We start from the raw sequence: 14826 nt of genomic DNA on the forward strand, positions 1-14826 counted from the left end.
AAAGTTCCATACTCGCAAAGTTCAATATTCGAAAGGTTCAATACTTGGAAAGTTCAGTACTCACAAAGTTCAATATTCGAAAGGTTCAATACTTGGAAAGTTCAATACTTGTGAAGTTCAATACTCGCAAGGTTCAATACTTAAGAATTCCAGTACTAGCAAAGTTCAATACTCGAAGGATTTATCCCTCTAAAAGTTCAATACTTGCAAAATTGAATATCCACGAAGTTTAATATCCGCGAAGTTCGGTACTCGAAAACTTCACTACGTGCAAAGTTCTATACTCGCAAAGTATCAACGCACTCTCGAGTTCTGATACTGACAAATATCAATATCCGCAAATTCAATCCCCGCAACCATTAACGTTTCACACGTCCCTGCGACGATAATCTTCGCCGCGATATAACTTCCCAACTTCTGATATTTCAATCGCGTTCTTTATTAAGCGTCGGCGAACCGCAATGACACAATAGTACATCCCGACGTTGCGTAATCGGCGACGCACGCCGATTCCGTACGCATGTTGCCGGGACAAATCCGTGGATCTTAGGCGGCGATTCCGCGCGATTTATGCACCCACGAAGCCCGGCAAGGGAAGGAAGCCCCTTCCCGATCTCGCGACGCGTATTACGTTACACGCCTACGTTATGAGATAAAAAAGAGTGGCAATCCGGTACCTGAACATCGACCCCTGCCACGGACAGTGAGGTTTTAGCGTCGGGATCGGTCGTGTCTCTACGAATCGCCATGGAACGATCGCGGTCGCCGTGTACACGTCTTCGGGAACAGAGAAAATTATCGATTGTTCATTAACCCTTTGAGTGCTGAATACTCTCGTACAAACCCTCCGTGTATACAGAATATTTTCTTGTCATTCGAAGATCGATGGATTATGTTAAAACATTGCGCACCGGCCAAAATGTGAGATTTTTAGTCTATCGTTTAATCGCTGACCCTACGTTAATGTAACGTTTTAGATACATATAGCACAAAATCAAAGTGAAATTACAAAACGGAATTCCTTATTCTTTTCGTAAGTTAGAAATTTCGGTTCGATTGATGTTTAAAAATGTATCAATATAATTATCGACGCTCGCGATTTTAGTAGCTGAAATTTAGCCGGCGTGCAATGTGTTAATTAATGCAATCAACTAACTGTTTGTATCTTTAATCTGAATATGAAGCTTACTTTATAAATCAGAGATGCTTGACTGAAAGTCTTTCAAGCTTTCGATTGAAATTACTCCGCTCAATCTAGCTGAGTAATGCGTGGACAACTAAAAGTAATTGTGTGCGAAATATTCTGTTTTCGGTGATAAGCAACGGTTATCGTGTGCGGATTATTCCCCTTAATGATACAAATGGGAGTTGTAATTATATCGTAATTGTAATTCCTCTGTTTCACTAAATTAAACAATGATCGTGCAAATTAGTCACGTACATTTATAATTGTCGTCACGGTGTATGTGAGATAAATAGATCGTGACTTTTTTCGATCGCATGTATATGCGTTGATAACATTCAAAGGGTTGAACGTGTGCACGTGAGACTGAATATGTGCAACGGGTGCAGTTCGCTGTTGTAATTACTGCTCTGGGATCGGTGTACCGTTCGACACGTTCGTTTTCGCGTGACGATCGCGTCGGCCACGTGACGATCGCTAAATTTCCACGGATTTCTTCGGCATCGAGTTCCGCGCCGACGGTGTATTAAATTCCCGTGGTCCGTTGATGACAACGTGAGTACGAGGAATGAACGAAGTAGATAAGAAAGGTCCTTGTGATTGAAACTTATCGGTCGGCTCGGAATTGAACAGTTTAGAGATTTTTTATAAATTCCGGTCGAAGAATAAAGAATATTTCTATTGCTGTGTAACAGGATGGAATAATATTATATATTCATACTACGGAAAAATATATTACAGCCATTAAGGGATTCGCGATCTCGACGGTATAACGGACGTTCTAGAACACTGCTGCAAATGTACTAATGACTTCATTAAACATTACTGAAACGTTCGTTGTATCGCGTTCTGTATTACTATCCAATCGATTAAGATTAAAAATTGATGACACACCGAATCCACGATCAGCTAGCAGTTATTTCAATGAATCCCTTACACGCTGTCATTGTTTATTACTTCAACCATTCGATGGACACATCGAATAACTCAATGAAAAAAATGTTTAATCTAAGCGTTCAATGACTTAATATTTTATATTTAAAATAAGCTTCCTTATTATTCGGTCTAATATCACTTTATCCAAATTTCAATTCGAAACAAACATTCCTTTAACCATGTCGATATTGCAATAATTATAAAAATTACTCAAGGAATGTACCATTTTATACATAATCGTTAAACTACACTTGTAACAATAAAGTAAAGTACACTCTACAATATTTACTTAATTTCCCAGTTAAAGGAACATTTTCAAAATTAATACACACTACCGTCACTTCTCTTTTCCGTGTATTAACAGATTCGGTCAACGAGTGGCCATTTATCGTCCGAATAACATCCCGCCAGCTGTTACCATTGCGAAGGTTTTCCGCTAGTTTTTCCAAGAGTTTTTCCCAACTGCCGTCACGAAAGTGTCGATGATCTTTTATAATGGTCCAAAGCTCCTCGGCGTCTTGCACCGCAGGATAAAAACGCGCTGCAGCGACTCGTGTTTCATTACCCGGCCGTCGATCCTCGATTCTTCTTATATAACGCGATCCAGTCGATGGCTCGAGTGTGTAGGTGCGACCGAGGCTTTGCCAGTCGCTTGTCGAGATGCTCGAAACGACTTCACGTCCCCGTGTTCCTTCGACGAACGGTAGATTTAAGCGTAATCAAGTAATCAAGTGGCTTTGCAGTGTTATCTGGTTAGACCATTCGGAACGCTTTCCCCATTCGTCCCTGTCATTCATAGCCTCCTGCGTTTACGAACCATTAAAAGGATCATTCCTCACCTTTCTTCCTCCGGATGCTCGAATTTCGATCGTCCTTCCGTTAATCCATGAAATCTTCCGGTTTAATTCCATAGATCTGATCTTTCCTTTATCTGCCCGAGGCAATGGGAAACTAAGCTCACCGCGCCATTTTGGATTTCTTAAGTCAGCTTCGAAGATTCCGGAAGTTCTAATATTGATTCCTTTAACTCTATTGCATGAAATTTATCTATCTCGCGTCGAAACGCGAAGAACATCAAGAATATTATTTAATAACATTCGTTGTACTTTGTCTATGATACATTAAAAAACGCCACACCTTAAAAGATTACAAAACTTAAATCCTACAATGAAACAAAAGAAATGGAATAAATATAAAGCATTAAAATCTACTGTAAATTACTTCCATTCGTTTCCCAAAAAGAAATACAAGTCTACACCCGGCGACGCTGAAAATAAATCGAGCGCGAAGGTTTAATGCAACACTTTATTCTACATCAAGTCAACTAGCGACCAACAGTCACCTTTCCAGTGGCGAGTAACTTCCCCAAGACTCCTCGCAAACTCGTTTCATCCCCGAAACGCGGCGATGCCCCCGGACAACAGTTTCCTTCGGCAAATCTCCGGCGACCAACTCGTTGTCGGTGTCTACCGCGATCCGCGGGAGTTAAGGGACGTTTTTGTGTAAATCCCCTGGTGGCCAGCTGCGACAAAGGGTCGCCGGAGTCGCGGCGACCGCGCGGGACCGGAAGTTTCCTGCGATTCAGCTCGGTTTCCTCCCGGCAAACCGAGCAGTCTCGCGGAACTCGGCCAGACGGGGGACCCGGGGCGGCGTCGACGTCCTCGCCGGAGACGTCGCACGCCAGTTCACGTTCGACGATCGCCGATACGGCTCGCCGATCGGCAGTCAAGCGGTTTCTTTCGCAGCCCGGCCAGCTGGTTTCGGCACGATGTATCAAGCCAGACACGCCACGGAGAGGACCGCGCTCACCAGGCCGCTCGACTCGCCCGATTACGTGGAATTCGCGAGCCTCCTGAGGACCAGGAAGACGCGGATCAGGCAGTTCCAGTGCTGCATCTGCGGCATTTTGATGTGAGTCCCGGCATTTTCGATAGAGAGACCTGGTGAATGAGTATGGGAGGGTAGGGCAGAATGGAAAGGTCAGGTAAAACAGAACTGTGCTTCGCTTGAGACAGTTCTAATAAGTCGGTGTAGTTTGAGAGCGGAGGATGTAGACGTAGAGCAGAGGACGAGCTATTTTTCGAATGAAAGTATTGGAGAGATATTTAGTAGAAGTTTTGTTGTATAGATGTTTGGAGTATTTTGTTTTGTATTTCGATTGAGAAATTGAAGATGAGTATAGTTTTGGATTTTATGCACCTTAAACTGAATTTTTAATAGTTAAACGTTGTGAAATTTGATGTTCGTTTTAACGATCGTGTATTAATGGTTTGATAATTGTAGATTCAGTGATAAAGCTTCTACTTGGGCTGCAATAGTGTCAGTAATTAATAGTGATTATTTTTAGTAATAGTTTACTCTTGTTTCTTTATGTTATTATTGTCGTTGTTCTAAGAATGTAGAATGCTTATTCTACAGACGTCTTAGGTGACGCTTTGTTTTTGTGGTGTAGATAAGTTTCTGTCTGTCAGCTTAACCGTTTGAATGCCAGCAGCGCGATCGCGCTTCTCCGTTACACTGCGTAAAAATACCGCTCTATCGGTTCGTTTATTTGTTTGTTTTCCTTTTGATTATTTACTTTTGTTCTTGTCATGAAAAACGGAACGATCGCGTTATTCACAATGTTTTAATGTAAAAATAGAAAAGCGTAATCCAGTTTCTGAAATGAAACGATAGGAGCGCGATCGCGTCGCTTGGCACTTTTCGACCGAGTTTTTGCAAAGGCCGGTTAATGATTTTGAATTTCCTGGGAATTAGAACATTCGAACGCTCTCCATTATTGGCGACTCGAAATTGGCAACGAAGAGACGTTCAATGCAAACGCTTTAACTTTCCTAATCCGATTTGCGGCGAAGCGTTGACAGATCAAGCCGTTCTTCGGCCGTATTAAGAATATGCGTCTGGGATAAAGCGTGTTTATATAAGTGCAACTGGACGGAGAGTTGCGTCGTACGCTGCGCTATGCAACAGAAACAGACCTTTAATAAATGTGGCTGCATAAAACAACGCAACCGATCGAGTCATCGTGCGCGGAACGGGTAAACAATATCCGCTTTCATCCTCTCTATTATTATAATCTCCTTTCAACGTTGCATTTTTGCGTTCTGAAATAATCACTGAAGATTTCATCATAGTTTCTAATCACAGTTTGCCAATTTCATGAAACTTAAAATTCAATATTGAGAGTAGAAATATTAGAATCTACAATCATTTAGGTTCACCGAGTAACAGCTATCTTCGACATGTTTCTAAATCTCAAAAATTTGAAAAGCAGCATAGATCAGAATTTTCCAAGTTACAAGCTGTTAGTTCTAAATGTTTATGCGAATGATTAATAACTTTAGAAATATTAGAATTTATATCCAATTGATCGTCATCAATTCACCAAGTATTAGCTACCTTCAACGCCATCCCACTCAAAATTCTCAAGATTAACAAAATTCACAATTCCTTAAATCACAATCCGATACTACAAATAGTATTAAAATCTATCGACAAAATCTATCACTGAAATAAACGCTGGTAGCGGACGTGTTAATTCAAGTATCAAAATTTCAATGTTCAAATTCTTCAACATTCGAATTTTGATAAAATCTCTTACGAAGGAACGCGATCGCCGGCTTTATAAATACGCCGGTGAAGATTTCCATCGCGTATAGCTGGAAAAAATGATCGCGTATCCATTCCCCACCGTAAGCGGATACTTACGTAAATTCATCGCTCACCTCGAGCGCCGTGCCGGCCCCGTCGATCGCGTCAGTCCAGCCGCGGCAAGACCGCGGACAGCGAAGAATGTCGTCGACGGAGTCGACCTCGTTGACCGGCGACAAGCCGGCCAGGGTGTATTACGTTCGCGACTCGTATCCGTTCTATTCCCATCGGAGGAGACAGAAATTACAGCTGCGATGCATCGCGTACACCGTCGCGACGTGAGTTTTCCTGCTCTCCGAGCCGATTTCTCCAACGTATTTTTCGCTTAAAGCGCGAAAGTCCGATCGAAAAAATGGTCGTCGAAAATTGTGTTTCGTTCCTTTGTGATCTTTCATACCTGACAAAGTGTTAAACTTTACCAAACGGATCTTGATGTTCACTTAATCTGAGTTACATAGAATATTTTAACGTTTTTTTTCCAGTGGATTTCGAACAGTTTGCAACCGTTTCATTTTATTTCCGCCTTGAAACGATATTCTAAAGGATTCGAGAATAAAGCAAATTAAATATAAACTGGAGTAATATTTGTTGATTCTGTTTTTATCGTGTTCAATATATATTTCTAGATTGTTCGAATATAATAATGAAAATTTCTGTACCGGCAGGCAAATGGATGTCTCAATTAATTATCAATTAAATGAATTAATTGAAATTTATTCAGTCCCCTGTATACACAATGGAATTATAAGCTTTATATTCAATGAAGAGCGTTTGCACCTTCGGAATATATATAAAACGATTCCCGCGCGAAATCAAAGGAAAAACAGGGTTTCCTTTGATCTCCGAAAAAATGTTCTTCTATTTTCGGGCCGCACAATGGTGGTAGAATCATCTCCGAGTTTTTCGAAGTATACTATCCTACTTTCGAGCGGTATAACGACGCTGGTCTCTTTCAAGAACCAGAAATCCTGTGTCGAATAAAGCCGCGTAGGGGGATAACGAGATCCGCTGCGGTTTCTTGGCTGCGGTTACGTTCGGGCGTTGCTCGCGATGCAATATCAAAGAATCGGAGAGGGCCGTGGATTTCTGCGATCCCGAGGATCGTCGGCGGGATCTCTGGCTCTCGGAAAGGAATCGATGGATCAATGTGAGCCGGTCGCGACGGGAGATAGTGGGGAAAGAGTGGGACAGTTTGAAACGTTTTCGTCGTTCGAGGGTTTCCTCTGACACCGGATGATAAGTATTAAGAACAACAGTTCGTCCTTATTGTATTTGCGGGGCAGAAAGGCGTCGCGTAATTCATTTACGAGGCACAAGCGTCCGCGTAGACTATGGTGTTTCGCGCGTAGGCTGATTACGTGACGCCCGGCCTTGATTACACGCGTAATTGTATAGCGACTGTATGGTTGCCTAACGTTGCCGCTATACTCGAGAAACATTGACACTTAATTGAACATAGAATCCTTCGTTAATGAACAGTGTCTTCGGAATATTTATCAAACTCAGGACGTTCGCGTATGCGGAACCCTTTTGTGTTAAACGTAGCTTCGTTGGAAGAATGGCTCGAAGACGAGTTTTGTACAAATTTAATGTAAACTTGGAAAGTTGAAAGTTTCAAGTTTAAGAATTGCGAATATTAAATTTCAAATTTTAAGTTTGAAAATTTCAACTTTCATATTTTAAAGTTAATAATTTGCAAACCTCAAATATCAAGTTTCAAGTTTAAAAATGTTAAATATCCAATTTCAAATATTAAATTTCAAATTTTAAGTCTGCGAATTTCAGATTTCAAATCTAAACATTTCGAATTCCAAGCTTTATTCGAGCATGAACATTTCAAACTTCACGTTCCAAAATTCGACCTTCAAATTTGGAATTTACAGGCTTAGAAATGTAAAAATTTATTAAAAATTATGTGCATCATATTGAAAATCTTCCTGTAATTTCTAAATGTAAATCACCGTCCAATTCTGATTAAATCAATAAAACAGAGGATCCCAAACTGAACAGATTTCTTCACCCATTTTGTTCCAGAGCGGTTTTCACGATGGGTTTGATAGCAGCAGTGAGCTACTCGGTGAACCAGGACATCATAGACAACACTCCAAACCTAACATTCTCTACCCAACCATCCGCGAACCTGACCGGATCCTTGAGGTTAGGTTTCGCTCCGGGAGGCTCATACACGCTGTACAGCAATCCGGCGTTCCTGCCAAGTTCGAATTCGATCCTCATTGGCGATAAAAACGAAAATCCACCGCCTCTGAGCGAGGAAGAGTACAAAGAAGGTTTAGAAGCTGGCAGGCAAGCGATAAACGAGCGTCTCTTCGCAGATGCCAGTGCTCTAGCGTCGCCATTGCCATCTCCTTCACCCGAGGCCAGGCATCGCTACGCAGTTAGCACGTGTAGTAGCGTTGGTGCGCTAGCTTTGGCAGCGATCGGTGAACTGGGAGCTACCAAGGCGATCGAGAACACTAGATCGATCTTGGGAGAGACGTCAGCTATTGGTAGCTTCTTCGATGGAGGATGGCTGCCTCGAAGTGTCTGCAAGCATCTGGTTCCACCAGATTGTCCTCCAAGCAAATACAGAACTCTTGATGGCAGCTGCAACCGCCAATTGCAACAGGGTGCTACTATGAAACCATTTAGAAGAGTTTTACCTGCCAACTACGCTGATGGCCTGGAGACACCTCGCAGGTCACTGTCGGGTGCTGAACTACCCTCTGCCAGAGAAGTCAGTCTAAAGGTCCACAAGCCATCCCCTAGCACTAATCCTCATTTTACGGTGATGCTGGCTGTCTACGGGCAATTTCTGGACCATGACATCACTGCCACTGCGATTAGCCAGGGTGTCAATGGCAGCTCTATTTCCTGCTGTCCACCATCCGTTGGACATCCAGAGTGTTTCCCAGTACCAGTAGCTTCCGGTGATCCAGTCTTCGATGTGACTAGTAGGACCTGCATGGAGTTCGTCAGGTCTGCACCTGCACCGCAGTGCAAGCTTGGACCTAGACAGCAGCTGAATCAGGTGGGGATGATTGGAAAATAATGGTTGACAGATTTTGTGTCTCCGTTATCGTATGCATTTTTCATTTGTCAGCTTTTGTCGGTCGATCATTCGTGTGAAACGGGATTGAAATCATTAGAGCAGTGAATCAATTAATCTCATTGATGCTGCGACAGTTCTGATAATACTGGTACGTTCGCTGCAGTGTCAATGATAACGGAGATCGAACGAATATGTAATAAATAGATCGCGGGTATTATGCATTCGTAGTATTAATTTTCTGAGGTTCTACGTAACGGAACAGTTGTAAATTCAAACGTAAGAATATTTAACAACGGAAGATAACAGTAATGAGAATAATTAATTCAAACAATTATTCACTGTCGCAGGTTACAGCGTTCATCGACGGTTCAGCGGTCTATGGATCGGATGTCAATACGGCTCACAGTTTGCGCGAGTTTTCTGGCGGTCGTCTGAAAATGCAAATCACCCCCGACAATCGAACATTGTTGCCTGCGAGCACCAACCCTACCGACGGCTGCAACAGGGAAACTGAACGCCAAAGAGGACGCTATTGTTTCGCAGCAGGCGATGCTCGTGCAAACGAGAATCTGCATCTCACGACGATGCACCTGCTCTGGGCGAGGCAGCACAACAGGATAGCTGATCAATTGGCTAAGATCAATCCTAACTGGGACGAAGATACCGTCTACGAAGAGACTCGCCGCATAATTGCTGCTCAGATGCAGCACATCACTTATCAAGAATTTCTACCAATCGTTCTAGGCGAAACGGAAACAGCCTTAAGAGGTCTCAGACCTCTTAAGACTGGCTACAGGGACTCAAGCCCGGATGATCCTAACTTCGATCCTACTATAGCCAACAGTTTCGCCTCAGCTGCCTTCCGATTCGCTCACACTTTGCTACCTGGATTGATGAAGATGACGGACGGACAAATGGGCACTTCTTCTTATGTAGAGCTTCACAGGATGCTGTTTAACCCTTACAGTCTCTATGCAGAGGGCGGTGTGAAGAGTTCTGTGACTTCTGCCACTGGGAATGTCATCCAGATGACTTCCACGCATGTCACCTCTCAGCTGACCAATCATCTGTTTGAAGATCCTCTTGGGAATGTTACTCTACCCTGCGGGCTAGATTTGGTCTCGCTGAATATTCAAAGAGGAAGGGACCATGGGCTGCCAGGGTACACTAAGTGGAGAGAAAATTGTGGACTGGGCAAGGTAGAGAGTTTCTCTGATCTGGAGGGACACCTGGACCCGCAGGCTCTGCAAGACATTTCGAGCCTTTATAAGTCAGTTCATGATGTTGATCTATACACTGGAGCTCTAGCTGAGTTCCCTAAAGCTGACGGACTCGTTGGACCCACTTTCACTTGTTTGATCGCGGATCAGTTCGTTAGGTTGCAGAGGGGCGATAGGTTCTGGTATGAGACGCCTGATGAGCCTTATTCGTTTACTCCAGGTAAGAGGATTGTGGTTAATAAATATTTTAGAATCCCAAGAGAATTATTAGAATATTATTGAATTTGATTCTATTGCTCATATCAGACCAGCTTCAGGAACTGCGCAAGACGACGCTGGCAGGGCTGATCTGCGGTTGTTCCGACGGAGTAACTCAAACTCAAGCGGAAGTGATGAGAACAGTTGGACCCGACAACCCCATGCTTTCCTGCGAGGACATCCCGAAGATAGTTCTCGATGCTTGGAAGGAAACTAAGTCGGAGACACCTCTCTTAAGAGCTTCGTTCGCGCCACTCAACTGGACAGAGTTCAAAGACAGCATAAACAGCACCATTAGGGACGTAGTATCTTACATCAACAGCACTAGAGCATCAGCTGCGTTAGACACAGACTGGGCAGCTTTTAAGAATTACGTAAACAATACGTTCTCTGATCTGAGGAATCAGATATCCGGGCTTCATCCTCCTAAGCCTGATCCTGTGCCAAAAGAGGGATCCTCAATATATCCAGACACCTTTATTCTACGCTCAGCAGGTGCAGTGGACGTGTACCAGGACTGGGTGAGTTTCAAAAGTGACTTGGTGAAGTCTTTGAACGATTCTATAGGATCCATGAGCAGTGGTCCAGCGGCAGCAGCCAACTGGGCTGCTTTTAAACAGGACATTGTTAATCAGTTAGCTGACGTAAAGGCTCAGGTAGCTTCAATGAAGGCTGATATAAAGGCCCAGGTAGCTTCGATGAAAGCTGATCTTGCTCCCAAGTTGCTGAAGATGTCCGAAGAAGATATTGAATCTTTGATGAAGAATAATAGCCTAAAGGACTCTATGATACCTGCGATCTTCGATTGGAAGAACTTCAAAGATGGCATCACGTCCTCTTTGGACGACACGATTGCGGATATTGGAAAGAACATGCCTGGCCCTGGTGATCCAGCTTGGGCGACGTACGGTGACGACATTAAAGACAAATTCTCCGCTATCCGCGATAAAATAGATAGTCAGAAACCTGCGAAACAATTGGGTGCTGGGACATCGGACTCAGGTGACGATTGGTTGAGCTACAAGGCTGACATTGTTAAGACTATCAACGATGCCGTGAAGGAAATAAAGGACAAGATGCCTCCTCCCGGCGATCCTGCTTGGGCGACTTACAGAGACGAAATTATAAAGAGTTTCTCTGTTTTCAGAACTACCCAGTCCCCACAGGAACTTGCCACGCTACCTTCCGTTGATAACTCCGTCAACGAAGCTAAACTGACAAAAATCGAGGTGTCCGATTTAACTAAAGACTGGCAAAGCTTTCACAGCCAAATCAACGACTCCTTGACAAGAATAATCCAAGATATTCAGAGTAAAAAGCCAACTACCGTTGATCCTGTCGGTTGGACTGCCTTCAGGGATTCAATTACGAACGATTTCGCCAAGCTCAAAGACGAGATCTCGAACATGAAGGCAGAATGGACCGCGGAGGTCGATAAACCGAAGCCTGACAAGGATTCGCCGAGCCTCCAAGCTGCAGCTAAGAACGGAGACAGCTCGAAGTTCGATTACACCAAGTTTACGAAGCCTGTCATCCCCGCGGATGAATGGATTAGCTTCAAGAAGCAGATAAACGACACTCTGATGAATTTATTGCGCGACGCTAATGACACCGGTCGGATAGACCTCGAAGAGGTCCGCGGAATTTTCGACGAGTCTTTCGCTGATTTGAGGAACGAGATCTCGTCGCTGAGGGATCTGATCGGGCGAAGTGGATGGAAGAAGGCGGACGATTGGATAAGTTTCCAGAAGCAATTGAATTCGACGATCGAGGTCCTGGTGGACACCGTTCAGGACGGGAGCAAAGTGTCCGCTGGGGACATGTTGAAGATTCTGATCGACACCAAGGATAAGTTCGCTGATTTGGAACCGCCAACAGGTGTACCGGCGGAAGATTGGTCCCAATATTCGTCCAGTGTTAGCAAGACTCTGTCGGACGCGCTGAAAGTGATAAACTCGAAGAGTTCCGCGTCGATGTTGAAGTCGGAGACACCGGACGCTTCGTCGTCTGACAATCCTAAGTCTCTACCAGAATGGCTGCTTGTCCCTTGCATCGCGAGCATTGCGCACTGGCTGTCTTCGTCGACGATCGGGATATTAGTCTGTTGAGGAAGATACAGTTTGTTTCCTTTATTTTTTACCATACAACTGTTGTATATATCTTCTATTTATAGACACTTTTACATGCTGACCAGCTGTTCGCGGTGTTCCTAAATCGATCGAAGAGAATTCAGTCGCGGATATAAATATGAAACTTAAAACACGAATTCTGTTGGTATCTTAATTAACTTTAACTACTGGAGAAGAATGTCACAGTAGCGTGCAAGTTTTTCGAGGTACATTTCATTTTTCAGACGTCAGATGAATGAAAGAATTGTCATTGGTTGTTGATCATTTATCGTATTGGTTTCTGTTTATTTTCGTCCGATGTTAGTTGGAACTCTTTTAGATATCGCCTCGGAAATAGCGAGGAATTTATCCGTTTCGAAAGTTTGCACGCCGCTGTGTGCATTTGTATATTTAATTAACAAGTAGAACGATAAAACACAAACGAATCTGTTCCTCTTTCAAAGATGTTACGCCTTAAACTAAGTCGCGAGGCTCAGCAGGAGAGCGGTGCCCCGTTTTACCCAGAACTCCGATCCCTCGGGACCAGCGTCCAGGTCGACAGCCACGACGAAAGATGACCGGCCCTGATCTCCGCTCCTCTGCGGGTAATAGTAGCAGGGACTGTTGTAAAGACCTGCGCGAAGAAATGAGACAGTTACCCGATCATGGGCGTCTAAGCCGGAACAATTAAATTCCAATTTCTAATTAGTAAACAATTTCCGGAAGGAAATCCCAATATAAATAAGATTCCTCAATTATTAACCCCTTGCCTTATAATAACATCTCAGACTCGCGATGAACATTTTCAACAGAGTTTAATATACATAAATATTACTCGATTCCTTTGAATTCAAATGACTATTAAAATGAAATGATTATCGTCCTTATGGTATCAATTATTATATTACGTAGCAAATATATGCATAGAATATGCCTAGAATTTTTCACCGTTTTTCACTAAATTGTTAATGACAAACTGTACCGATTACACTTAAGAAATATATCATACGGCGAGGGGTTAATTTCTCTATGTTGAAACTGAATTAATTATTTTCGAACTCCACCTCACTTCACATAACAAAGTCTCCCACAATTTTTACGTTAATACCAGTGCAATGAAATTCGTTGCAAAGTAAATAACTTTACTCCCAAAGATCGCTTAAACGTCCACGGTCCAGTTGTTACCTTTCGTCCTCTTTTTAAGCTGTTCCGTGGGCCGGAAGTAAATCACTGGCATGTTGCAAACGAGTTGCATGGGCGTCGGCTCCACGAGAACGTTGTTCTTCTTGTCCCAGCCAGCGCCTTCCAGAAAAATCGAGCGTATGTACACGCCGACCTGTAATCCAATGTACACAGTTAGGAACACGCTTGCGAGCGGAAGGTCCGAGGTCATTTTTCGCGTGGGTCACGGGAAACAGTCGACGGAAGATCAATGCGCGGCTCGATTCAGAGTGACACGTTAAATTCGCGGGAATTCTTGTCTTTGTATCGCCTAACACGTTCCAAACGAGGTACAAGCGGAGCCGACCCGGAAAATTTATTTAGGGTCTTATGCAACTCGGTACATATTGGCCGCCGTAAAGTGTAAGTCAACTGTAATCTAAGTTTAGAACTGGTGTATTCCGGGTGTAACGTAACGCGAGTTTTCGACAGGGAAAATTAGGATAGGCGTGTGTTTGCGGACTACGGCAGATAGTGTTTTGTACATTGTACCCACTTTGAATTGATAAAAACCGAGGATATTAATGGACTAAATTTGTGTTTTGAATCTGTGCCGGAAAGCAGTAAACGAAATATTTTAATAAATTGTACTAACTCAACGCTAACAAACATTTCTAAAATGTGATGTAACGAATATAGTTTGCATAAAACAGTCTATCACCAATACTCACTGGAATAACGAACTTAATATTTTCATTGTTACTATTAAAATATTTTTTCCAAGTCCTCTATTGCAGTTATTTCTACCTCTCTTCTAGCTATGGCAATCTAAACGTTTTCGGATTTAACAGAATTAACAAGTCCTTATTAACACTAAAGCTACTGGACAAATCAAAATGATCCATTCCTGATTTCTTCATTTAGCAATTATTAAAAAGACAACAGATGGTTTTCTGAGAAACTACTAAAAAAATTGATTAAGCGATACGCGAATTATAAATCAATTAGTCTCAATAGATGCATTCTTAAAGTTTCTATAGAGGAATCTTCAAAAGAAAATTTAACTCTTCGGTAGCTGTAGTATTAAAAACTATTCAATCAATTCAGTTAACTCAATTAATTCACAATTCCATAAGCCTATCTCTAAGCTACATAGTCATTAGAGTTCAACTTAACACTAACTGTACCGGCACTTCCTGTAACCACTAAAATAACTAGCTGTAAAATAGAGATAAACAAGTCAGTTGATAAATATATGTA

The 14826-nt window shown here is 42.8% G+C and overlaps 2 protein-coding genes across 4 annotated transcripts in view; one reads left to right on the forward strand and one right to left on the reverse strand.

Annotated features, from left to right (window-relative positions):
* The first annotated feature begins 638 nt into the window (after positions 1-638).
* Positions 639-14352, forward strand: LOC116423983 (uncharacterized). 3 transcript variants are annotated; one of them, XM_031969827.2, is made up of 6 exons: positions 639-1033; positions 1528-1738; positions 3865-4030; positions 7805-8798; positions 9167-10259; positions 10346-14352. In XM_031969827.2, exons 3-6 carry the CDS (start codon positions 3888-3890, stop codon positions 12403-12405), a joined length of 4290 nt encoding a protein of 1429 aa, XP_031825687.2. In that variant the 5' UTR covers positions 639-1033; positions 1528-1738; positions 3865-3887; the 3' UTR covers positions 12406-14352. The 3 variants fall into 3 exon arrangements, with proteins under 3 accessions (XP_031825687.2, XP_031825691.2, XP_076229135.1); XM_031969831.2 differs by lacking the exons at positions 639-1033; positions 1528-1738; positions 3865-4030 and adding an exon at positions 5878-6048; XM_076373020.1 differs by lacking the exons at positions 639-1033; positions 1528-1738; positions 3865-4030 and adding an exon at positions 6087-7010.
* kl-2 (dynein heavy chain 2, axonemal kl-2) overlaps positions 12885-14826 on the reverse strand; it is a 61783-nt gene continuing 59841 nt past the window's right edge. Inside the window, exons 62-63 of the mRNA XM_076373018.1 lie at positions 13591-13741; positions 12885-13039 (exon numbers count right to left, since the gene is read on the reverse strand). Coding sequence (XP_076229133.1) covers positions 12885-13039; positions 13591-13741 — 306 coding nt within the window. The remainder of the gene's footprint in view (positions 13040-13590; positions 13742-14826) is intronic.

Source organism: Nomia melanderi, chromosome 13 (assembly GCF_051020985.1).
Source record: "Nomia melanderi isolate GNS246 chromosome 13, iyNomMela1, whole genome shotgun sequence".
In the NCBI taxonomy this organism is placed as follows: Eukaryota; Metazoa; Arthropoda; class Insecta; order Hymenoptera; family Halictidae; genus Nomia; species Nomia melanderi.